General features: G+C 39.7%; 1 protein-coding gene across 3 annotated transcripts in view; it reads left to right on the plus strand.

The window, feature by feature from the left end:
* LOC110563726 (contactin-associated protein like 5-1-like) overlaps nucleotides 1-25,499 on the plus strand; it is a 785,262-nt gene that overhangs the window by 406,166 nt on the left and 353,597 nt on the right. For all 3 annotated transcript variants that reach the window (XM_060371606.1, XM_060371607.1, XM_060371608.1), the window contains exon 8: nucleotides 10,181-10,445. In XM_060371606.1, coding sequence (XP_060227589.1) covers nucleotides 10,181-10,445 — 265 coding nt within the window. The remainder of the gene's footprint in view (nucleotides 1-10,180; nucleotides 10,446-25,499) is intronic.

The following is a 25,499-nucleotide window of genomic DNA, read 5'->3' on the forward strand; positions in this document are numbered from 1 at the left end:
CAGGCTCTTATGTCCTAGGCCAGAGTATTAAACCAGCAACACCTGATTAGAAACACAATTGAAAATGCTTTGTTAACAAAGAAGGATGGGCTGGTGAACTAGAGTAAAGCCTTGAATTATTAGGCAACAAGGCTACAGGTATATGGCTCTTCACAGAATATATATGTTAGGATTGTGAAATGAGTTACATGGAGGGTTCAGAAATCATGCCACCCGACTGGTTCCACAAGGGAGGTTTATTAGGGAAAGGGGAAGGAGTCGCAGAGACTGTTTCTGGCCAGGGCAGAGAGAAAGAGAGAGAGGAGGGGCTTCGAATTCTCTTATAAAGAGACCCAGAGCATGCACAGGTAGTTTCAGGTGGTCTGCAGGTGGCCTCACAGATGCCAGTAACCAGTTCATAGGGTCCCTTGGGGCTGGCCATAGAGATGCCGGCTTAAGGATCCCAACAATATAACTTCACCTTTCCTCTGCCTTTATATCCTGGGTTTTCCTTGAGCAAACTCTGTAGAGAATGGTTTCTAGTCTCTCTCTGACTTATTTTATATTTTATATTCTTATTTTATATTCTATTTTTTGTTTTATATTCTTATTTTATATTCTATTTTTTTGTTTCCCTCTCCAGTCTCTACCCTCTTGCCATGAAGTAAAGTTCCCAAGGCAGAGGCTGGTGGTGGAGGGGTATGAAAAAACAGTCAAATTGAGAATGACTAAAGATTATTGATTTGCCTCTCTTTAGATTTTTATCTATAGTTCATGTTCAGAATATCATTTAAAGCAAGGAAGATGATAGTTTTCTTATTTTAAATACATTTATGTGTAATATTTCATGCATAATTATATGTTGCATAACTGTATATGTGTGGAGGAGTATATGCAAATGTATGTGTGCAGATTTACGCACATGTGCAAAGACCGGAAAACTCATCTAGTGTCCTCTTTCACTCTTTGATTCCTTTGACTAAGTTTCTCTTAGAACCTGGAGCTTAGCTTGGGTGGGAGTCAGAGAGCACCTGCAGTCGTGTGTCGAGTCGTCCTACCTGAGACCTGAGGTTACAGCTTGTGCCCAATGTGTCTTCTTACCAGGATGCTGGGATACAACCACCATTTCTCATGATTATTCTCTAAGTGCTCTTAACCTCTGAGGCATTTCTCCAACCTTAACATCAAAGTATTCCAGAGTCCTTCACATGATGTTTAAATAACTTGAGTATATAGTAAATTGATTTTCAGATAGTAAGATGTGGAAGAAAAAAGCATTTACAAATCCAAAATAGTAGGCCAGAATTTGGCTAGGGAAAACATAACTGCCCATACTTGGCAATTATAGATAAGCTCTATCAGAAATGATTCACTTCAGCCATGACTCATGGTACACAAAGCCAAAATAAGATTGACAACTAAATAAGCCTTTAAAGAAGGGTATATTTCCAGCATAAAGATGGCAAAGAGCCATACTGGTGGAATGTTCAGCCAGCAATCTTTCACTGGTAAGGTTAAAGCAGTCCTGTAAGTCAGTAAACTCAACTAAACTCAAAGTGTCAGGAGACCCAGCAATGTCTGCTCTGTGCAGCTTCCAGAGAACAAAACTGGGGACAAAGATTGATGGACACAATTTTAATTCATTTCCAGGCTCTGCCATTATATACCTTATGGAAGAGCAGTCCCCATTTCCAAAGGGGACAGTTATTTTAGGACTTTGGGGATAGATTAGTGGAAGATTTCTGATCATGGAAAAGTTCTTCCTTTTAGCATAGATTCTTTGAGGAAGTCGAAGAGTAGAGACTTGCTCTGAATGTTTCTTTGGAATTTTCCTTTAGGCTTGACCTCCTATGTAACTGCTAACACATTATTTTTAATTAGCACAAAATATTGTAAAATTTTCATGTATAAAATATTTTTGTTCTTGAGACATCCATAGTTCATCACACAAACTTTATTTTGTACTTTGATGGTTTTAAACAGGTAGATAATGCATTCTGAGTACTCTCTTCCCTACACTCTTTTTATCTCCATTCCATTCCTGTCAAGTCCCATCTCTTCCCTACCTTACTTTTGTCTAGATTCATGACTTTTGTTTTGAAACCAATTTAGTTTAGTCAGAGTTATCTCGGTAACCATTGGCTTGGAAATATACATTACAGCAAGGCAGAAACTTCAGCTTGTACAAAATTTGATGCAGTGCCTTTTCCCTTCCTGAAACTACTGATAGTGTGTAGTTCCCAGTGAAAGGTAGAGTTTACAGCTTATCCTTCATATGTGCCTGGCTGCTGATGGCCCCATTTTTGTGCAAACTTAGTGCAGGCATCTGCAGCTGCTGTGAGTTCATAACTACAGTGTGTGACTTACACACACACACACACACACACACACACACACACACACACACACACCTTTCACAGCCCTTCTCCTTATGTTCTGGCCCTTATATTCTTTCCTGCTTCCCTTTTCTGCACTACCTCCTAAGTCTTAAAGGAGACAGTTTAAATGCCTTGTTTATGACTGAGCAATTATCCTTTTTCTCAAGGTCTTATGTAGTTATGGGTCTTTTTATTTACAATTATTCACTATGAGAAGAGGTTTCTCTGATTAAGGTTAATGGTAGCATTTGTTTATGGCTTTAAATGCAAATAATTTAGAAGGCAATTTGATGCTTTATCAATTTATCTAATGATAAATTAGATAAATTTATCAACATTCAGTTTTCCTCTATGGCCTGTGACCTCACTGACCGTGATTTTCTGACCAAGTTTACAGTATCAAGAATGAATTCATTGCTTTAGAGCAGACATCAAATCTGAATAGAAAGTGGTTACCACTGTAACAGCAGTGCCATTGGTGCACAGGTAGGCATATATTACCTGGCTGATTTGCCTCATATTCCATAGGGTTCCCAGCTGTGTAACATTGTTGATGATTTCTCTCCTGTCCCCATCATTCCTATCATCTGCTAGGACTCTGGAAGTAAACCTTCAGGGAGGAAGCTTCCAGCTCACTTCCTGCTTGATTTATCTATATCATACAAATGAAATGTTAATATACTAACTTTGCATACAAAAAATGTAATAGAAGAAAGGAGGAGGAAATCTCGCTGAATATTTCTCCTTTGTCATTTAGCAGTGGACAGGGTAGAAACTTTGCTTGCCTGCATTCCAGAGCTCAAAGAGGTTAATCCTTCCTGGTAAAACATAGGTTTTAAATTATGAAATCACTATTATTTTTTCTGTGTACTTTTCAATCTGTTCTGTTCTAAATGGGTACAGTTTAATTGTAAAGATATGAAATCACTTCACAGTAATCTACTTTATACAAATGTCTCTCAGAATTCTCAGTTCTACTGGCTCCTTACCTCAGCTTAATAAGTCATGGTATTTCTGGCATATTCTGCAATCTGTCTAAATTGCCTATTAACCAATGAACCTATGCTGTGTGCTGGGTACAGAATGTTTTGGAAATGTCAGCAGTAAAGATGGAACCATACTTCTATAGCATAAGCATCAGATGCACAAGTTCTTTTCAGAGAGTTCCATTCAGACAAATCCCAAGATTTATGGCTTCAATGGGACAAGAATTTCAGGATATGCCAGTATAAGGCACAGTGGAAACTTATTGAAACCAGAAGGAATGGCATTCTGGACATCACAATAATTGCATAGGCGTGGTATTCTCAAAGGCTAGTCATGCTTAGCTATATTTATATGCCCAAGTAGATGACTTGGGTAAATCTCAACTTGCATTAAAGTTCATGAATTAAAAAAACCTTACTTTTGTAAACAAATGTGTAATATGGATTTATGAATGACATTGTTGAGATTTATTAATAAGATAGAATACTGAAAAAGCCTTTACGTTTTTAGTTGTAAGAAAGTAGTTTTTTTTATTGTGTTTGATATCTCTGATTGAGAGTTCTGTAGGAAAACCTGTTTGTCCCAGTGGACAATTTGGGTTTTATCAATGGTATCAGGAGTTTCCTGACTCTGTCTTCATGAAAGACAAATCAGACTTATTTTCTTAACCTGAGTTGTAAATACATAAGACCATGTCAGTGTCCATAGTGTATCAGAACAACAACACCTTCTGAACAGATGCTTGTGTGTAGAATATCACGGCCAATGCATTTAGTGTTTTGTTACAGAGATTTAAGTGGTACCCAGTCCTCCCTGTCAGAATTCCTTGAACAACAGCTGCTGTAATGATATTCAATTCATCAATCAAGAGGAAATGACTATAATTGTGTTATTACTACAAGATCTTTGTTTTGATGAGCCCCTTTGCCAAGGTTGAAAGCTTTTAGTTGGATGGATTTTATTGGATTTTAGTCAGCTTTTGACACACTTCAAAGATGATGGCAGAATGACCTGAATATACTTGAAAGGGGAAGGCTGCTTGGAACCTGTACCCACCCTTGTTGGTTTCCTCTGCTTTTCAGTGTGTGGCCCCTCAACCAGCACCCTGCTAAGCTGATGAATATAATTCTCTCACTCCATCATCTCCAGTGAAATAGCCATCCTCATTCTCTATAGAGTTCAGTATTATCCAAGTATTCTCCTGAGAAAATACTTTAGTGTAGAGAGGAAAGAGATAAGGGACAGAGAGTTGGTTGTCACTCCCTGCTGATGGCATTTCAAATACGTTTCTTAAGTTTTATATGCTGTCCTCTGCTAATGTGCACATCATTGGACTGTGAGATAGTTCACCTCATAAAGTGTGCCTCGTATGTAAGCATGGGGATCTGCATTCTACTACACTGAGCACTCACATAAAAAGCTGGGTATGGTATCATGTGCTTGTACTGTCAGTGATGACAGGTAACAATAGGTAGATGTCAGGGTTAATTGCCCTGCCAGTCTAGATAAATTATGTCCAAGTCTCACTGAGCAACTCTGTCTCAAAAACCAGGGTTATTACTCCCAAGTTGATATTTCACAGGAGCATTCACACACATACACACACAAGGCAGGCACACATGCATGCACATACACACACTTGTATGCATGCACACTCACATTACTATCAGCCTTATTGGTTGATTATTGGGTTCTTTCTTGCAGTGAAGCAGAATTTGGGGAAAGGAAGCCTAGAAAGGAAGGTGCAGTATCACTCAAAGAAAATGTCTTTTAAGATGTAAATACTTAATTAGATTTCTCATTGCAACAATAGAAATATTCAGATGTGACTCCGCTTATAAGACATAATAGATTAAAGATATATGTGTTCAGTATCTAAGAATGTGGAACCTATGAGAATCATAGAACCATCTGTTCAACAACCTAGGTTAAAAAAAAAAGAGGACTGGGATAAACAAAAGTCCTGGAAGAGATCGTGGTATCCGGGGCTCTCTGCTCTCTGGTTTGGCCCTGCTTCTTTGATGTGCTCCACCAGTTCTGTGCTGCTGTCACTGCCAGGTTCTGAGGTCTTGCTGCAGCTGGAGATTTCAGGGTGGTCACTTCAGCAGGGATGGGGTAACCAGGCTCTCTGTTCTCTGGTTTGGCCCTGGTTAGTCTGATGGGGAAAGGATAGGAGCTCCACAAGGACCAAATATATCTGGGCACAGGGTCTTTTCTGAGACTGACATTCAACCAAGGACCATGTATGGATATAACCTAGAACCTCCACTCAGATGTAGCCTGTGGTAGCTCAGTAACCAATTGGTTTCCCAAAGTGAGGGGAACAGGGACTATTTCTAACAGGAACTCAATGACTGGCTCTTTGGTCTTCCCACCCCGAAGGGAGGAGCAGTCCTGTTAGGCCACAGAAGAGGGCTTTGCAGCCAGTCCTGAAGATACCTGATAAAACAGGATCAGATGAATGGGGAGGAGGTCCCCCCCATCAGTGGACTTGGAAAGGGGCATAGTGGAGATGAGGGAGGGAAGGAAGGGACTGGGAGGGAATGAGGGATCGGGACACGGCTGGGATACAGAGTTAATAAAATGTAACTGATAAAAAAAATAATAATAAAATAAAATAAAATAAAAACAAAAGTCCTGGTAAGATAAACAAAAGCATCAGAGAAGACAGCACAAGACAAAATGGTTTCTTTCCATCTAAGTGCTGTGTCACCATTCTCCTAAAACAGCACAAAATAATGAAAAAAAATAGAGAAAGTAGGTTTTCCCACACTTAAAGCATTGATCACCAGTATATATTTATGACCAGAATCCAGTCCTACTAAAACGCCAAAATCTTCTCAAAATGAAAATAAAGATTTTTCTCTATTCATTTTCTAATGGCCCATTTTTATAAGAGCAGAGAGGAATTTGGAGGGTGTCAAGAATTCCTTGTCCTCATGTCCCAGCACAAATCATTTGAGCAGAGACAGATCAAAATAGAAGACATGTTGTTTCCTAAGAAAGGAAAAGGCACTGCTCTGAATGAGAGAGGGGACTAGTGTGTTGGTCAAATTTTGTCAAACCCATGTTAACTGAGAAGGACCCTCAACTGAGTAAAGACCTCCATCAGAATGGCCAGTAGACAAGTCTGTGTGACATTTTCTTGATTAATGATTCATTTTGGAGGACTCAGTCCCCATGACACCCATGAGTAGGTGGTCCTGGACTGTTTAAGAAAGCAGTTATGCTCAGGATGCGAGGCTAAGCACTGCACTCAGGGTCAGCCGCTTTCGACCCAGAGAAGAGCATGTCTGATTGCATGCGGGTTGATGCCCCAGGTCCCGCCTCTGAGAAAAAGGTATCAGACGGGTCTGATGCTCTTTGGGTGGATGACACCTAAATGAAGATCGGTACAAAGTCCCAATTTATTTCTAATATCAGAGATCAGACCTCTGCTCTTGCCTGATGCGTCTAAAACAAAAAGGGGGAACTGTAGAGAGCTGCGGAATGCTGTCCCTTAAAGATGGAGCTGGTTTCCGCCTTCCACCTTCCCGATGGTGAGTGCTCTCTGTCACGAACAATTCCACATTTGGCTAAGGCTGAGGATCTGGCTTGCTTCCATGTATGTGGACCTATCTGCATTGCCCACGTGGCACGCCTGGGTTGGCTACCCAGAGGCTATTTAAGCTGTGGGCTGGCTTTCCCCAGCATCTGAGGATTGTTCAAGGTTCCTGAATAAACTGCATTGAAATAAAAAAAAAAAAAAGAAAGCAGGCTGAACAAGCCATGGGAAACTAGTCTCTAAGCAGCTTTCCTTGGGTTTTCTGCCTTTGTTCCTGGCTCCTACCTTGAGTTACTGCTTTGCTGCACTCAGTGATGGACTTTGATCCAAATTTGTTAAGTCAAGTTACTGTGGGGAAGTATGTGCTCAAAATACTCCTGAACAAGGAGGCTGATGACCCTTTACCTGTCATTAACATAGCACCTCATTTTCTGGCATTTGTAACATAATTTATTGGTAGCCCAGATAGGGAAAGAACTTTAGTTTTTTTCTGTCTTCTAGCTTCTGTATATTTTAACTATTCTCTCTCTCTCTGTCTCTCTGTCTCTCTCTCTCTCTCTCACACACACACACACACCTTCATCCTTACTCTTATTTTACTCTATTATATACTCACACAGTTGTCATATAGTAGTTGATAATTTTTATTGGGTGTTGTTAGAAATATGCAGATATCTGAGGTTTAAAATACACCATTTGAAAGCCACCATGGAAGTAAGGTCTTGTGAGGTTGTAGGGGATTGCCAAGGGCTCAGGTGTAGAAGGAGAAGGCTCAGTAGACAATAGGAAGAGAATATGGATGGTGTCTGTGGAATCTGGAGAGGTCACTTGTGGTAGAGGAATCAGGCTTCAAGTGTGCTCATGAGTAAGGATGCCATAGAATAAATTCCAAGTGATAGATGACTGAGTTAAAAGCTTCATTTGCTGTTAAAGACTGTCTTTAAACTCTAGCAGTGATGCTGTAGCACACAGACAAGGCAGACTTTAGTCCTTTAGCAGTTTAGAACCATGTGTTCCTTCCTGCTTGAAGTTTATTCATTGTGTAGGTAAAGGGTTCCTGGAGCCAGCCTTCTGTTCTCATCCAAGTGTGCATGCAAAGTTCTTGAAAGTAAGCTTATCATTCATTTCTCCCCATTGCTATTCGTACTAGTCAGCTATCTCCACAGAAAGAACCAGGACACACACACACACACACACACACACACATATACATATACACACACACTTTTTATAGCTATGGCAGCTATAAAAAGTTTGGTCAGTTGTAGTTCAATGTAAAGAAAGGAGACACATGCAGTGAAATCATGTTGGCAAGAGGAATAATGAAGTCTAATGTGCTCCTCAATTCTGTCCACGCGATACTTTGTGACTAGGGTGTTGAAACAAAGCTTCTTTGTGTAACTCTGGCACCCTCAGGGTTATAATGCCTTGATGTGGTTGATAGGCATACTAGTTAGATGGGACTATTGGTTGCTTATTTTCTTTAGAAGGTTATACGGCACCATCTTGTATCAAGAAAGCTAGTCTTCAGAAAGGGGCTTTAGCTCAGTTTCAGCTCAGGGTCCTGTTTCATACCTTAGATTCTACTTCAGAGAAGTAGAATTGTTTTGTTTTAACAATATAGAATAGAAAAAAGTGTTAACACTGTTAACACTTGCCAGGATCCTGATCCACCTAGGATGCTCTGTGGCATGCCTGCACAGTATTAGCTTGAATGGCATACCTAAAGTGGGAAGAACCGCTATGAATGTGGACAGTACCATGATCTGGGTCTTAGGAATAATAAAAGGGAGAAAGCAAGCTGAACAAAGTGTTCATCTGTCCATTTCCTGACTGTGAACTAGATGTGAATAGCTGTCTCGGGTTCCTGTGATTATGCCTACCTCACAGGATGCTATGTCTTTCCTGCTGTTGAGAGACCAAAAGATTAAAAATCGGTGGCTATTATTTTAAAGTTTAAGACCTGAACTAAGATAAGCTGGAGAGACATGTCTAGTAATGCCCGGAGGGAAAGAGTCTTACTGCATTCTTTCCCTGCCCTCTAATTATACAGTTGCTAGGAAACCAGCCCATATGACCAGGCCAAAACTGTTCATAGTCTTGGCACCAATCATTTCAAAAGTCATTTTCCTTTATCCAATCATGTAATACCAAAGCATGTCATCACTGCTTGTGTTTTTTTTTTTTTTTTCCTTAAAAACTCTGTACCCCTAGAGGTTTGCGTCCAAGACATGTTTGGTTATAGAGTTTGGTTTGTCATCTAAACATCAACTGCCTTTCACAGAAGAACCCTTCTGCACTGTTTAAACATTAGTCCAGGCTTTCTTCTATTCATCCCTACAGAAATAGAGATATTTATCTAATATGCTTATGGCTAAGCATATAAATTCATTCTTTAACTCACCATAACTTCCTGATATAGACCTTATTTTGTGGGTTTTGGGTATGCAAGGGTCCATTTCACACCCATTTATGCTTACCCTTTTCTCTATTTTAGTCAAAACTGGTTCTTTCTGTTTTTTGTCTCATGTGGCCTAAATCGCCCTCAAACTAATTACGTAGACAAGGGTGACCCTAAACTTCTGATCCTCCTACCTCTGCCTCCTAAGGGTTGAGATTGCAAGTATGCACCACAATGACTGTTTAATATGCTGGATATTTATTAGAGGCTTTGTGTATGCCGGGCAAGCACTCAGCCACCTGAGCTACATCCCCAACTAACATAATACACTCTTAATGTCCCCAGGTTCAGCTTTCTTCTGCACTTCCTACCCATGTAAGACAAACATTAATACTAAACTTAAAATGTAGTGAAAGGCACTTTAGTGTCATTCTGTTTGACCCCCCCCCCAACCTCCCTCTTCAAGTCATTTTTCCTCAGGAGCCAGGATAAGTCTTTCCATAGTTCATTTATTTTTGTAACAGTATTTTCCTATGCTGTACTGTATTCAGTGATATTCCAGAGTTTGGCGCATAAGTGAATCACCATTTAGGTTTTCCCAGGAAGCTGATGTAATTATTTTTATCTTTGGTTCACTCGATGTTGACTTTTCCTCGTCCCTCTCCGTAGATTCTCAGACAACCTTTAGAGATAGCACTGGGGTCTTAAAACAGGAAGCAGTCTTCTGAGTCAGTCTGAGCAGTGCTGACATATTTTTCCCTTTAAGATTGTGAAGCTGAATGTGGAATGATCTTGAAATTAAGGTCAGCACTGGGTGGTTGTTTATACCAACTGTCACATTGCAGAATAAAAAAATGGCTTTTATATGTTTGCTTTTTTATTGTTTTTCAGGGCAATGTCACTTTTTCCTGCTCAGAACCACAAATTGTCCCCATCACATTTGTCAACTCCAGGAGCAGTTATCTGCTCCTGCCTGGCACCCCCCAAATTGATGGCCTATCTGTGAGTTTCCAGTTTCGATCATGGAACGAAGATGGTCTGCTTCTGTTCACAGAGCTGGCTGAAGGCTCAGGGACCCTGCTGCTCATTCTGGAGAGTGGGACTCTGAGGCTCCTGATTAAGAAAGTGTCAGGACATGGAACTGAAATCTTAACAGGTACAATCTTTGTTCGCTTCCTTTGTAATCACCCCATACTTCCCCTCCTTTCTCATTGTTCCCTTCTCTGTCTACCTTACTTTCTTCTCCCCATCCTCTTCTTCCCTCGTTTTGCCTCCATACTTCTCTTTTCCCCTCTTCTTCTCTGACTCTTTTCTTTGTTTAAAATAGTTTCCTTCAATGCAAACAGTCCTGATGAGACATGATAGGCTAGGAGCAGATGGAAGGGGAAGAGGACCTCCCCTATCAGTGGACTGGGGAAGGGACATGGGAGGAGAAGAGAGAGGGAGGGTGGGATTGTGAGAGGAAGATGAAGGGGTCTACAGCTGGGATACAAAGTGAATAAATGGTAATAAATAAAAAAAATAAATGGAAAAATAATTAATGAAATAAAGTAGTTTGTTCTTCATCTAAGTAAAACAAGGTTTAGTTCCTGCCTAAAACATAAAAAAATCATAAACAGGGTGAAAATTGGCCCAGTGGTGGATAATTTACTATAAATGTGAAGGGGCTTGCCCTGCTTTTCATGTATTAATTAGACACACAGAAATAGTGAAGTATGAATTTACCATGTATATTTCAACAAGCTTTTTAGTTCCTTCACTGTAGGATCATTAGAAAAGTAGGAGTGAAATTTATCATCCTGGAGTATTCAGCTTACTCTACAGATTCTGTGGAATAGACTGCTTGGTCCTGTGTATAGATCTTTCACATTGTGAATCATCTTTATCATGGTCACTCCAAGAAAAGACTGTTTTTCAAACTCTACATCTTAGGAAATAAAAATCTACAGAAATGTTTCTAGAATCACAAGTTCCAAGATGATAGAGTTGAAACTTTATGTAGAATTTGTTTGGCTTCCATGTGATATTTCTGCAAAATTGTGTTTTGTCTATGATGTTGTTGTTTTTGTTTTTTAGTCTCCAGATTCTATTTTATATTAGTTGGGGAGCTTAAACAAACATACATCTTGAATATAATGTTATATGTGTGTTCAGGATATTAGGAAACTTTTCTAAGCAGTCAAGTTGGCTGAAGTCTGGGAAGCAGTCTTTCGTGTGTGTGTGTGTGTGTGTGTGTGTGTGATGATGTGTGAACTTCATTTGTGTGGATATGTGAACACTGAAGCCAGAAGAAGACATTCTTGAAGAACAACAAGTGCTCTAAATCATTAAGCTCTCTTCAGCCTTCAGGTTGGATTTTTTTCTTTCTGTCCTTTCTTCCCTCCTCCCTTCCTTTGTTCATTTTTTCCTTTATTTTCTTCTTTCCTTTCTTTTCTTCTTCCTTCCTTTCTCTTTTCTTTTTTCTTTTTTCTTTTTGGTGGGGGGAGGAGGGGGGTTTCAAGAAAGTGTTTTTCTGTGTAGCCCTCCTTGTCCTGGAACTCACTCTGTTCCAGAATTCATTCTGGCCTTGAATTGAGAGATTCACCTACCTCTGCCTCTTGAATGTCAGAAGTAAAGGCATGCAACACATTTGTTTAGTTTCAAGATTGTTTTCTAAAACATGAAAGAGTGAAATCTCGTTTCTATTCCATCATTGGCTATCTTATGGATAGCTCTTGGCCACCAGGTAGCACTGTGTTTTCTTAGATGGCGAGTACTGAATGAGGTTGGGCCATGTGCCTAAGCTTGGGCTGAGGTAAATAGATGCATCAACAAACCCTGTGAGCAATCTGAAGATAAGTAATCCAAGTCAAGTCTTCCATTGCCATGCTATTGATTATCATTCAACACTAATTTTACTACAATGCATTATTCTCTTTTTAGATGACATTCTTCTCTCACTGGTAAATGACTTTTATTACTCAAACAGACTAAATAAAATTAAGTTAAGGTTTAAAGAATATGATATAGTAGTCACAATCTGGTTAGGCCATGGGAAAGCCTCAAGTGTGTTTATGGTGGGCACATGTACAAAAGGAGGCTGCAGGAAGTCATCCCACGCCCTACAGTATCACTGACCACCACCATCTTATTCTCTTTTTTATTTCAAATTTTTTTTAAAAAAATATTTTTTCTTCACAATGTATTCATTATATATCCCAATTGAAGACCTCTCCTTCAACTCCCCCAGTCCCACCCTCCCTCCCTCTTTCCCTCATCCCCTTCCTCTAGTCCACTGAAAGGGGGAGGTCTCCACCATTGTCATCTGCCCACAGCTTGTTAAATATCATCAGGAATGCCTGGATCCTCTTCCTCCATAGCCTGGCAAAGCTGCATCACCAGGGGCGAGTGATCAGAGAGCAGTCAACTGAGTTCATGATAGAGGCAGCCCCTGATCCCCTCACTCAGAGATCCATATGGGACTGAGCTGCCAATTGGCCACATCTGAGCAGGGGGTCTAGGTCCTCTCCATTTAGTGCAGCTTCTTCTTTGTACTTAGTCCAGGCCGCCAGCCAGTGCAATGTTGCCACACTGTGGGTAGATCTTCTCCCCCTCAGTTAACTCAGTGTAGAAACTCTCTCACAGATATGCACTGGGTTGAGTCTAAATCCTGTCAAATTTTCAGTCAGTAATAACAGTGAAAGTACCCAAAATAGAAGCCATAGTCTTGTTGTAACATGATCTTAGACATGGATACCTATCAGTTTTGCCATATTCTGTTCATTAGAGACCAAAAACTGAGGCCAGTTCATGCTTCCGTGTATTAATTCCACAAGTGTGTCTCAATAAAGAAACTGGATATCATAGAGTCTACTAGAGAAAAATATCTCTTTTAAAGCTGCAGAGAAAGATCAGTTAGAAAAGTATTTGTGCCTGAAACACAAGGACTCAAGTTTGATCCCAAGATACCCTAAAAAGCTGGCCATGGTGGCAAACACTTTTCAGCCCGGCCTGAGATGGTTGGGGACAGGTGTATCCCTGGATGTTTCTGCCCAGCTAGCTTCACTTAATCAGTAAGCTCCAGGCCAGTGAAAGACCTTGTCTCAGAGAAGGTCTATGGGGTTCCTTAGGGTGACTCCTAAGGCTGTCTTCTCATTTCTGTGTGTGTGCTACAGGTGCTTGTGTACCCTTCCCTTATACAGACACACATATAAACAGCCAAAAGTTCCCTTCTATTACAGCCACCAAAAAAAACAAAAAAAAATGTTCCTGAAACATTTAGTATAGGACTGAGAAGCTGACTGATAAAGGCTCATTCCCTCCACACTGAGTTGAGACCAATAGCTATAAAATCTTCTGTATCAGTCAGGGTTCCCAACTTGCTTTTTTAGCCATGGCGTTTTGTCAGAGCAATAAAAACACTGGCTAAGAAAGCCTTGTTCAATAGGGTTGTAGCAGCTGTGAGCAGATCTGTGCAGTCAGAGGAGTTTTCTAATATTTAGTAGATTCCTCTAATAGAGGTGTGTCAATCACTTTGAATAATAATATTTTTTTTATGTTCACAGTTATAAAATTTAAACCACAGTCCTCCATACTTGGAGAATATAAATGTGAGCTGGCAATGAGCTGTCTCTCACTAATTGGTAAGATGTTTGAATGAAGAGATTTGTAGGCCTTGGGTCACAAAAGCAGTTTTTGATGATACAGGCCCTGGTGAGGCTCTGCTTTAAAGAACACTAAGGAGCTGCTTCTATTATTAAGCACATGGCAGTCCATTAACACACACTTTAGACTAAGAGAGAGGCTGGTAAGTGCTGCCAAGTCACCAGAGCTAAGGGAGAAAAAAGTATTACATCATTTCAGACATGCCTCTCAATTATTGCACCAAATGGAAGGAAATTAAATGAATAGAATTGGTGAAGCTTATATCAGAATGCTAGCCTATAATTCTTTCCCCAAGAGGATTTTCCTACACATTGGAAAATTTGAATCTCTTAATGTGTCTTTTAAATGGACTAGGAATTTCTCATATTTTTCTACCTGGAAGGGTGAGAAAGCTAAATAAAAAAATCCAAAACAAGCTCTGTAGATTTTTCTTGCTTTAAATTTCCAAACAAACGTACCTTGTAAATAATTGAGATCTCACTGGCTTCATGAGAGGAAAAGGAAATAATACATAAATACATGGCAATTGTCTCAGTAATGTGTGTGTGTGTGTGTGTGTGTGTGTGTGTACATGGGCTGGTTTATGTGCAAGCTTGTATGTATAAGGGTTACAGGTGCATTTTCACATTCACAGAGGTTACTGGAGAGGTGTAAGTGACCTGCTTTATCACTCTCCTTTATTCCTTCCAGGCAGAATCTCTCACTAAACCTGGAACTTAGCTGGCAGCCACCAAGGACTAGCATCCTCCTCTCTCAACCTTCCATATAGTTAGGGCTGCAGACCTTCAGGTGGCCACACCTGGCTGTTGATCTCCTGGGGATTCTGTATCTTGTTCTCATGATTGCTCAGTCCTCTTATATAAGGATCCATCTCTTCAGAAAGCCATAGGGCCAGCTAGACTTGTGTTTACAAGTGGGGTATCAAGCTACCTAGGATAGAGGTATCAAATCCAACTTGGAAATATTTACCAGCTTAGTGATATATTTGTAGCTTTCTCAGGCTTGAGAAATAGAAATGAAGAAATTGAATTCTTAAATCACTTCTGTTTCTCCATGTTTACTGCACTTACTGCAGCATGAATCTGAGAAATTTACCTTATTGTTATCATCATTGTTAAAGCAGAATAATTTAGTGGCCACACGTTCCATCACTTCCCTTCCAGGTTCTGAATTTCCACTTGGTTAATTCCTTCATATAATTCAGTTTGTTTATCTTTAATTTAATATTTAGGAGCCTGTATTTTGCACAGGTATCTAGATGGAGGCTGAATAAAAGTTGTATTCTCCAGCAGATCCCATACATTGTTTTAATGTAAGGTATAGAGGCACATATTACAGGGAAGACAGAAAAGACACATGATGTGAAAGAAAACCTTTCTGCTGTAGAAATGAATAGCATTTGGCCAAGCAATGAATGAGGAGAACAACCATGTAAGATTTCTTAAAAACCTACTTAAAAACCGAGCAGTCAATGGGCTTCCTCTGAACATGGGGTCTAGGTCTTCTCCATAAAAGGTCCTTGGTTGGAGTATTGGTCTCTGCAGGGGCCCCTGGGCCCAGGTTTATAGGCTCTGTTGTTCTCCCTGGGGAGTTCCTGTTCCTTCCAGCTCTTCCTATCTCCCTCTTCTATAAGGTTTCTGGCACTCTGGCCAAAATTTGACTATGAGTCTCAGTATTTCCTTCCATACCCTGGTGGGCAGAGTCTTTCTGAGGTCCTCTGTGGAAGGTTCCTGTTCTGATACTTGTCTTCTCCTACTTCAGATATTTATCCTATTTGCCCTTCTGAATGAGGATTAAGTATCTTCCCTAGGGTCCTCCTGGTTGTTTAGCTACCCTAGTAAGAATTACAGGGGCTGGCTCTGACATGGCAATTTGATCATCTCTCCCTGGGGGGGGGGGTGCAGCCTTGCCAGGCCACAGAGGAGGAGGATGCAGCTAGCCTTAAGGAGACCTGATAGACTAGGGTCAGACAAGGAGAAGAGGTCCAACCCTATCAGGGGACTAGGGAAAGGACATAAGGAGAGATGAGGGAGGCTGGGTGGGAGAAGTCAAAGGAGAGTACTGCAGCAAGGATACAAAGTGCATGAATGGCAATTAATTAATTTTAATTATAAAAAAGAAGTAAACATATACCTGACCCCCCAAAAAAATAAAAAATAAAAAAACATCCTGAGAGCTTGGTGTGATGGTTTGAATAGTCATGGCTGCCAGAGATTCCTGTGTTTAAATGTTTGGCCATAGGAAGTGGCACTATTATGAGGTGTGGCTTTGTTTGAAGATATGTGGCCTTGTGAGAAGTTTATATTGCCTTGGAGACCCTAAGACGTTAGAGATGCCAAAACCATAAGATATCTGCCAAGGAAAGCTGTTAATAAGGAGTAGAATAACCCCGAGAAAAAGAAATGTGCTTCAGTCAACAAAGGTGAAAAGTGTTGGAGATCTGAAGAACAGATTGAATTTGGACATGGAGATGCAGAGTTTGGAGTTTGCCCACCTGTTTTTCGGTCTTCATTTGTTCCAATATTTTCTCACTATGCTTTCTTCTCTGCATTTTGAAACAGTTATGTAGATACTTTGCCATGATATGTTGGAAGTATGTGATCTGCTTTTGGATTTTGATATTGTAGGGAATTATATTTAAGAGATTACATGAATCTCAAAAGAGACTTTGAACTGTGGACTTTTAAACATTGTTGAGACTGTGATAGACTATGGGGATTTTTGAAGTTGCATTAAATACATTTTGCATTATGCTATGACTAAAGCCTATGGGAGGCAGGAAATGGCATGTGGTGGTTTGAATGTGTATAGATTTATGTGTTTGAATGTTTGGCCATAGGGAGTATCACTATTAGGAGGTGTGGCCTAATTGAAGGAAGTGTGACCTTCTTAGAGAAAGTGTCTCACTGTGGAGGTGTGGCTTTGAAGTCTTAAATTCTCAAGCTTCACCCAGTGTGAAAACACATTCAGTCTCCTGATTGCTGCATGCAGATCAAGATGTAGATCTTTCTGCTCCTCCAGCATCATGTCTGCCTGTGTGCTGCCATGCTTCCCACCATGATGATAATGGACTAAACCTATGAAACTTCAAGCAAGCCCCAATTAAATGTTAACCTTTATAAGAGCCATGATGTCTGTTCACCGAAATAAAACCCAAAATAAGACACTTGGGATACCAGGAGAGCAAATGTCAAAATAGTGTGGGTACTGAGGAAGCAGGCTTTGCCAAGGATGATGTGCATCTTGGGCAGACAGAAATGGTCTCAGGCTTGAACATAATTTTAGCATGCAGCCGTTAGAACTGGGCATTTAGATCTGTATTAGTAAAACAAAACTGTCACATTTGTCCTCAGTTTTTCTGTCAGACACTAATGATGATAACACCAGACAGTCACCTTCTCATACACTGAACAAAGGCTTCCAGATCGATGGTGCCTTGGATCATAAGCCAGGTTTGCACAACTGGGAAACCTTGTCATTTATGGGTAATGCAGTGAGAGGGCATGCTGACAACATTTGACAGTAGATATTCAACTGCTTGGATACTCTATAAATCAAAGAGCATTTGGAGAGGGCAGGATGTGGCCCTGTTTATGCCAAGGGAGACATGGAAACATGACTCATATTCTGACCCCCAGCCACTTTTCATTCCACTGGGAACAGAAGGATTACACAGACAAATTGTTAATTAAGACACAAGGCTGTAAATAACATGACACAAATGAATAGCTCAGACAGTGGATGTTACTGACATTTATAAGAAATTGCTAAGGATTGATGGATTCAAGAGGAAACCTTTTATTTGCCTGGTTTGTTTGTATGATTCTTTCTTAAATTGTTTACTGGCCTGTATTGGAAAGCTCCAAGTAAAGTCTCATACCTGCATGCAGGTATTTTCACCATTGTCCATTGATAAAATTGTCCACTCTTCATTGTCAGTTGTCCTCTTTTGTCCCTCCCACATCTACTGCCCTTGTTATCTCTAAATGATGCTACTACCAAGACTTTTTTTTTTAGTGGATCAATAAGTTTAATGGGATTGCTTACAGAAATGTGTGTGATGAGTTATTTAGGAGCATGAACAACTTACCAGTGACTACCCCATAGGAAACATTGCCTCCTCCCTTACTCTGCCACTGTTAACTGCCTAGAAGCCCATTTCAGCTCCATGATGGAATGCTGATGGGCTTATTCTTGCACAGGTCTTATGCAGGCTGATATGGCTGTTTTACTATTAACTTGCAGCAGCTATGACTACCTGTATATTTGTAATTTATTAAAATTAACAAATTATCATTCATCATTTAATCTATTCTGTATTATTTAAGTGAGCAGAATCTAAAATCAAGATATGCCTGCCTGCTAGTCATACAGTTTATAAGAGGATTCATGCAGGTTAAGTGGGTTTGGAAAATAGGGGCTAGATGTGGACAATGGAAGAACCAGAAAAGTAAGATGTGGCAGAGAAAAAATACAAAAAACAAACAACAACAACAACAAAAACGTGTCTGTCAGTTCAGGGGTTTATATGGAAAGCTGAATGTACTAATGTAACTCTATAGGGCTCTCATGCAGGGATAGATGTTGGGAAATAAGAGACAGAGTTCACCTTGCCTCACAAAAGAACGTACTCTAAGACAAGTAAAATATTTTGTTCTGTGGCTCCACAATAAACCTTAGGAGCACATGCACTGAAATCATAGTAAGCTTTCACTTTGACAAAGCCTAATAACATATGTCTATAATCCCAGTACACAGAGGTAGAAGTCAGAATATCATGAGTTTGAGGCTAGCCTGAGCAACAGTACAACCTTGAATGGCTAGGATACATCTTAATGGTGCTAGGTTTATGTGCAGTTTCTAGGAATTGGTAAGTTATCTAAGTGAGACAAAGTATACATTTGATTAAATTTGTAGAACCAGAAAGCAAACAGGGAAGTTGATACCCTATGTGTCTGATATACCCATAAATTTATAGGGAAGGGGCCTTTTAAAACAATGAGGTACTCAAATTAATATTCCTGCAATCCCAGAGGTAACCAATGATAAAACTTGGGATGAAATGGTAGATGCTTCTGAGGAAGATATTAATATGAGTAATCAAGAACAATCACAAGCTGTGCCCACTGTCCAAACACACAGTGGGCACATACACAGGACATCATGAGGATTGAGTTGCAAATTTACAAGAGAGACCGCTGCTGAAAGTTGACCATCTCTACCCCTAAAATGGCTATCAAGTAGACCTGTTCGGCAAGAGCAATGGCCCATAAAAAAACAAAAATTGCATGCACTTGAACAACTGGTATAAGAGCAGCTGGAGGCTCAACATGTAGAAGAGTCTACCAGCCCATAGAATCCCCCTGTGTTTGTTGTAAAAAAAATATGAATCAGGAAAATGAAGGATGATAACAGATTGAAGAGTAGTGAATAGAGTCATCCAACCAATGTGTTTTTTACAACCTGGAATTTCTTTACTTTCTTTGTTACCTAGATCTTGACCTATAATAATAATTGACTTAAAAGATTGCTTTTATCCTTGCATGAACAGGATAGGGAATGGTTTGCTCTCTCCTTACCTATTCTAAACAATAGTTGTCCAATAAAGAGATATCATTAGAAGATACTTCCATAGTGAGTGTTAAATAGTCTAACTTTATGTCAATATTTTTTAGTAACCACTAGAAATAATTAATAAGCATTTTCCTTAATCTACCATTTATCATTATATGACTATTTTGTTGACTAATTTTGATGCAGATACTTTAGAAAAAAAGATGCTTAAGGAAACACGAAGAATTCTGTCAGGCTGAGGGTTACAGATTGCTCCAGAAAAATACAAGGAGGAGATTCACTTAGCTATTTGTGTTATAAAACAAGTCAACAAAAATTTGAACACAAAAAAGTACAGATCTCTTAATGATTTTCAAAAACTAATGGTAGATATTAACTGACTGAGGCCTACAGTTGCATTAAGTACTTATGGGTTAAGTAATTTGTTTCAAATACTACAAGGAGATTCTGATTTAAACAGTCCAAGATGTCTAATAGCTGAAGCAGAAAGAGTTAATTCTGGTAGAATAAAAACTGAAGGATGCATATGTGGATCGAATTGATCTTAAACTTGGTTGTACTTTGGTCAACTCATTCTTCTACTAGGCTCATTATACAAAGGAAAGATAGTTTTATGGAATATATTTTATTAGCACATAAAAAAGTAAAAAATTAAAGGCATACATAGACAAAGTTTCTAAATTAATTATAAAAGGTAGAGCAAGACTACATCAATTGTCAGGAATGGACCCAGCTGAAATTGTAGTGCCCCTTACTAATACTGAGATTATGTCATTGTGGGTAATCAGTGAAAATTGGCAAAGAGCTTGTAATAACTACTTGGGAGAAATTAATAACAAACATTCTAAAAGCAAATTTATACAGTTAATAAAAAGAACTAGTTGTATTCTTCCATGTAGTGTAAAGGGAACACCAGTTCCTGCGGCACCTACATTATAGACTGATGTAAACAAGATAGAAATGACAGTATACAAGCCAGACAAAATAAGCAATACGATCAAAAGCCTAGTACAAAAATCAGAATTGTATGCAATTCTTACCGTATTCCTAGATTCCTGAATCTCTTAAAATAATTACTGACTCTAAATAAGCAGAAAGTGTTTTGCATATAGAAACTGCTGAATTTATTCCTAATAACTCAAAATTGACTTTGTTATCTATGCAATTGCAATAGGCCATCAAAAGTAGAATCATTCATTATATATTACTCATACGCAGTATCATACAGGTTTGCCAGGTCCATTGGTGCAAGGATATGAGGAAACTGATCAACTACTAATAAGATATGTTTCAGAAGCCTCAAATTTCATACAAACCACCATGTTAACACTAAAGGTTGAAAGAAAGCATTCTTTATCACTTGGTAACAAGTCAAAGAAATAATAAAAAATGTCCTACATGTTCTCTGTGTAATCAAACTCCATTACCAGCTGGGAGTGACCCTAGGGTAATAAAAATAAATAAATAAGGGTACGACCCGCCCAATCCCACAGTGACAGAGAATACGCTATTTACTCACCGAAACCAGGCAGAAACGTCATACAACCTGGACACACCAGGCACTGGGCCTCCCAAGCTTGGAGAGCACAACGAAGAGATCCCAGGACTTCCCAGAAAGCATTGGGACTAGCAAGCCAGTCTCCAGTTACAGCAGGACGTGGCAGCGGAGCAGTACTGAACTGGCGGGGCACCACAGCCCTCCAGTTTAAGACTAACCAGGGCCAAACCAGAGAACAGAGAGCCTGATTACCCCATCCCTGCTGAAGTGACCACCCTGAAATCTTCAGCTGCAGCAAGACCTCAGAACCTGGCAGTGACAGCAGCACAGAACTGGCGGAACACATCAAAGAAGCAGGGCCAAACCAGAGAGCAGAGAGCCCCGGATACCACGATCTCGGCCAAGAGACCTGCCTGTAAGTGAGTGCACCCTTGAGAATCTGCAGTTCCCCAGATCCTGGGTCCTTCTAAATCAGAAGCCAGGCATCGAACCCCCCTCCCACCCACATACCCACTTTGGGAAACAGAGGGGCACTAGGGACATTGAAGTTCCTGCCCTGTGGGCCTGATTGAGGAGCTAAGACAGTTAATACCAGAAATTGCACTGCGATCATCATTAGCGCCTGCGACATATACAGTACAGAGCCCCTCCCACACACTCAAGGGTTCAACATTAGCCATCACTCTGTCCCTTGAGACACACGTCCACGCACACTTACACACACAGACACACATGCGCGCGCGCACACACACGCTTGCATTTGCCCCATTTGCGCCTGCGTACTTTCCTCCCACAGGTACAGCTAGTCCTCAGCACACGCTGAGAGTGCTCAGCTTCCTGAAGAACTCTCCAGACACCAGAGAGAGACAGCACCAGTCTGATCTGCAGAATCCAAAAACAAACAGGGAAGGTTTCAGATAAGCCAATGGCCAGAGGTAGGCGAAAGAACACTTCCAACATAAATCAGGACATCATGACTTCACCAGCAAACCCCAAAATCGATGGATACACCAATTCAGCAGAAGCACAGGAAAATGATTTTAAAGCCATGCTTGCCCAATTATTTGAGGCTCATAAGGAGGAAATGAACAAGTCTTTCAAAGAGATGGCCAGTCAATTGGAGGCAAAGAAAGAAGAAATAGACAATATCCTTAAAGAAACACAGGCAAACATAGCCAAACAAATAGATACACAAGTAGAGGAAAAATTAGTGGCATATAAGAAGGAAATGAAAAAAGAAATAGAGGCCATCGTAGAGAGACAGGAATCCAAATTCAAACACATGAAAGAAATGGTGCAAGGCATGAAAACAGAATTAGAATCAATAAAGAAAACACAAAATGAGAAAACCCTTGAGCTGGAGAACTTGGAGAAAAGATCAGGAACCACAAAAGTAAGCATCACCAACAGAATACAAGAGATGGAAGAGAGAATCTCTGGAGCTGAAGACACACTTGCAGAAATGGATACTTCTCTCAAAGAAAAAGTAAAATCAGAAAAGTTCCAATCACAAAATATCCAAGAAATCAAGGATGCTATGAAAAGACAAAATCTAAGAATAATAGGAATTCACGAAAAAGAAGACTCCAGACTCCAAGGTCCAGAAAATATTTTCAAGAAAATCATAGAAGAAAATTTTCCCAACTTAAAGAAAGAGATGTCCATAAATATACAAGAGGCCTACAGAACTCCAAATAGACTAGACCAGAAAAGAAACACATCACGTCACATCATAGTCAAAACACTAAATCTACAGAACAAAGAAAAGATATTAAAAGCAGCAAGGGAAAAAGGCCAAGTAACATATGAAGGTAGACCTATCAGAATCACGCCGGACTTCTCATCAGAAACTATGAAAGCCAGAAGGGCCTGGGCAAGTATCATGGAGACTCTAAGAGATCACAAATGTCAACCCAGACTACTATACCCTGCAAAGCTTTCAATCAACATAGATGGAGAAAACAAAATATTCCATGACAAAACTAAATTTATACAATATCTACACAGCAAACCATCCCTACAGAAGATACTAGAAGGAAAACTCCAATCCAATGAAAACAAATTCACCCAAGAAAACAGGGCATACAGATAATGTCCCAACAAAAATGAAAAGAAAACAAGCAATGAATCAGGGTTAGATCATCGTCTCCATTACAAAAGGAACTAACATGCATTGGTCACTATTATCTATCAATATCAATGGACTCAACTCACCAATAAAAAGACACAGGCTAACAGAATGGTTAAGGAAACAGGATCCAACATTCTGTTGCATCCAAGAAACACACCTATGCAACAAAGACAAACACTACCTCAGAGTAAAGGGCTGGAAAACTGTTTTTCAAGCAAACGGTTCCAGAAAACAAGCTGGAGTAGCCATCCTAATATCTAATAAAATAGACTTTCAACCCAAGTTAATCAAAAAAGATAAGGAGGGCCACTATATTCTCATCAAAGGAAAAATCCACCAAGAGGACATCACAATCTTGAATATCTATGCCCCAAATACAAGAGCACCGACATTCGTAAATGAAACATTATTAAAGCTTAAATCATACATTGATCCTAATACCTTAATAGTGGGAGACTTCAACACTCCACTCTCACCAAGGGACAGATCAACTAGACAGACACGAAATAGGGAAATAAAAGCACTCACAGAATCCCTAAATCAAATGGACCTAATAGACGTCTACAGATCATTTCACCCAAACTCAAAAGAGTACACCTTCTTTTCAGCACCGCATGGAACCTTTTCCAAAATAGACCATATAGTGGGCCACAAAGCAAGCCTCAACAGATACAAAAGGATTGAAATAATCCCTTGTATACTATCTGACCACCATGGACTAAAGCTAGACATCAACAACAACAGAAACAACAAAAAGCCGACACGCACATGGAAACGAAACAACTTACTACTCAACGACAGCTGGGTTAAGGAAGAAATAAAGAAAGAAATTAAAGACTTCCTAGAATTCAATGAAAAGGAAGGCACAACATACCCAAATTTATGGGACACACTGAAAGCAGTGCTCAGAGGAAAATTTATAGCACTAAGTGCCTGCAAGAAGAAATTCGTAACATCACATACAAACAACTTAATGGCCCAACTGAAAACCCTAGAACAAAAAGAAGCAGATACACCCAAAAGGAGCAGATGGCTGGAAATAATCAAACTAAGGGCTGAAATCAATCAACTAGAAACAAATAAAACTATCCAAAAAATCAATGAAACAAAAAGCTGGTTCTTTGAGAAAATCAACAAGATAGACAAACCCTTAGCCAAACTAACTAAAAAGCAGAGAGAAACTATCCAGATCAGCAAAATCAGAAATGAAAATGGGGACATAACCACAGACATTGAGGAAATCCAAACAATTATTAGGTCATACTACAAAAGCCTATATGCCACAAAATTTGAGAATCTAAATGAAATGGATAATTTTCTTGAAAGATTCCATCTACCAAAACTAAGTCAAGATCAGGTAGAAAGACTGAATAGCCCTATATCTCCCAAGGAAATCGAAACAGTCATTAACAGTCTCCCCTCCAAAAAAAGCCCTGGACCAGATGGCTTCAGCGCAGAATTCTACAAGACCTTCAAAGAAGTGCTAACTCCAATTCTCCTCAAGCTATTCCACAAAATAGAAACAGAAGGAACACTACCAAACTCATTCTATGAAGCCACAGTCACCTTAATACCTAAACCACACAAAGACCCAACAAAAAAAGAGAACTTTAGGCCTATCTCTCTTATGAACATTGACGCAAAAATACTCAATAAAATACTTGCAAACCGAATCCAAGAACACATCAAAGATATCATCCACCATGACCAAGTAGGCTTCATCCCAGGCATGCAAGGGTGGTTCAACATACGGAAATCCATCAATGTAATCCACTACATAAACAAACTGAAGGAGAAAAACCACATGATCATCTCCTTAGACGCCGAAAAAGCATTTGACAAAGTCCAACACCCATTCATGTTTAAAGTCTTGGAGAGATCAGGGATACAAGGCACATACCTAAACATAGTAAAGGCAATATATAGCAAGCCTATAGCTAACATCAAACTCAATGGAGAGAAACTTAAATCAATCCCACTGAAATCAGGGACAAGACAAGGCTGTCCATTGTCCCCATATCTCTTCAACATAGTACTTGAAGTCCTAGCCAGAGCAATAAGACAACTAAAGGAGATCAAGGGGATACAAATCGGAAAGGAAGAGGTCAAAGTGTCACTATTTGCAGATGATATGATAGTATACATGAGCGACCCCAAAAATTCAACCAGAGAACTCCTTCAGCTGATAAACACCTTCAGCAAAGTGGCAGGATACAAAATCAACTCAAAAAAATCAGAAGCCCTCCTATATACCAAAGACAAAAAGGATGAGAAAGAAATTAGGGAAACAACACCCTTCACATTAGCCACTAATAACATAAAGTACCTTGGTGTGACCCTAACCAAGCAAGTGAAAGACCTGT

Source organism: Meriones unguiculatus, chromosome 18 (genome assembly GCF_030254825.1).
Source record: "Meriones unguiculatus strain TT.TT164.6M chromosome 18, Bangor_MerUng_6.1, whole genome shotgun sequence".
NCBI classification, from domain to species: Eukaryota; Metazoa; Chordata; class Mammalia; order Rodentia; family Muridae; genus Meriones; species Meriones unguiculatus.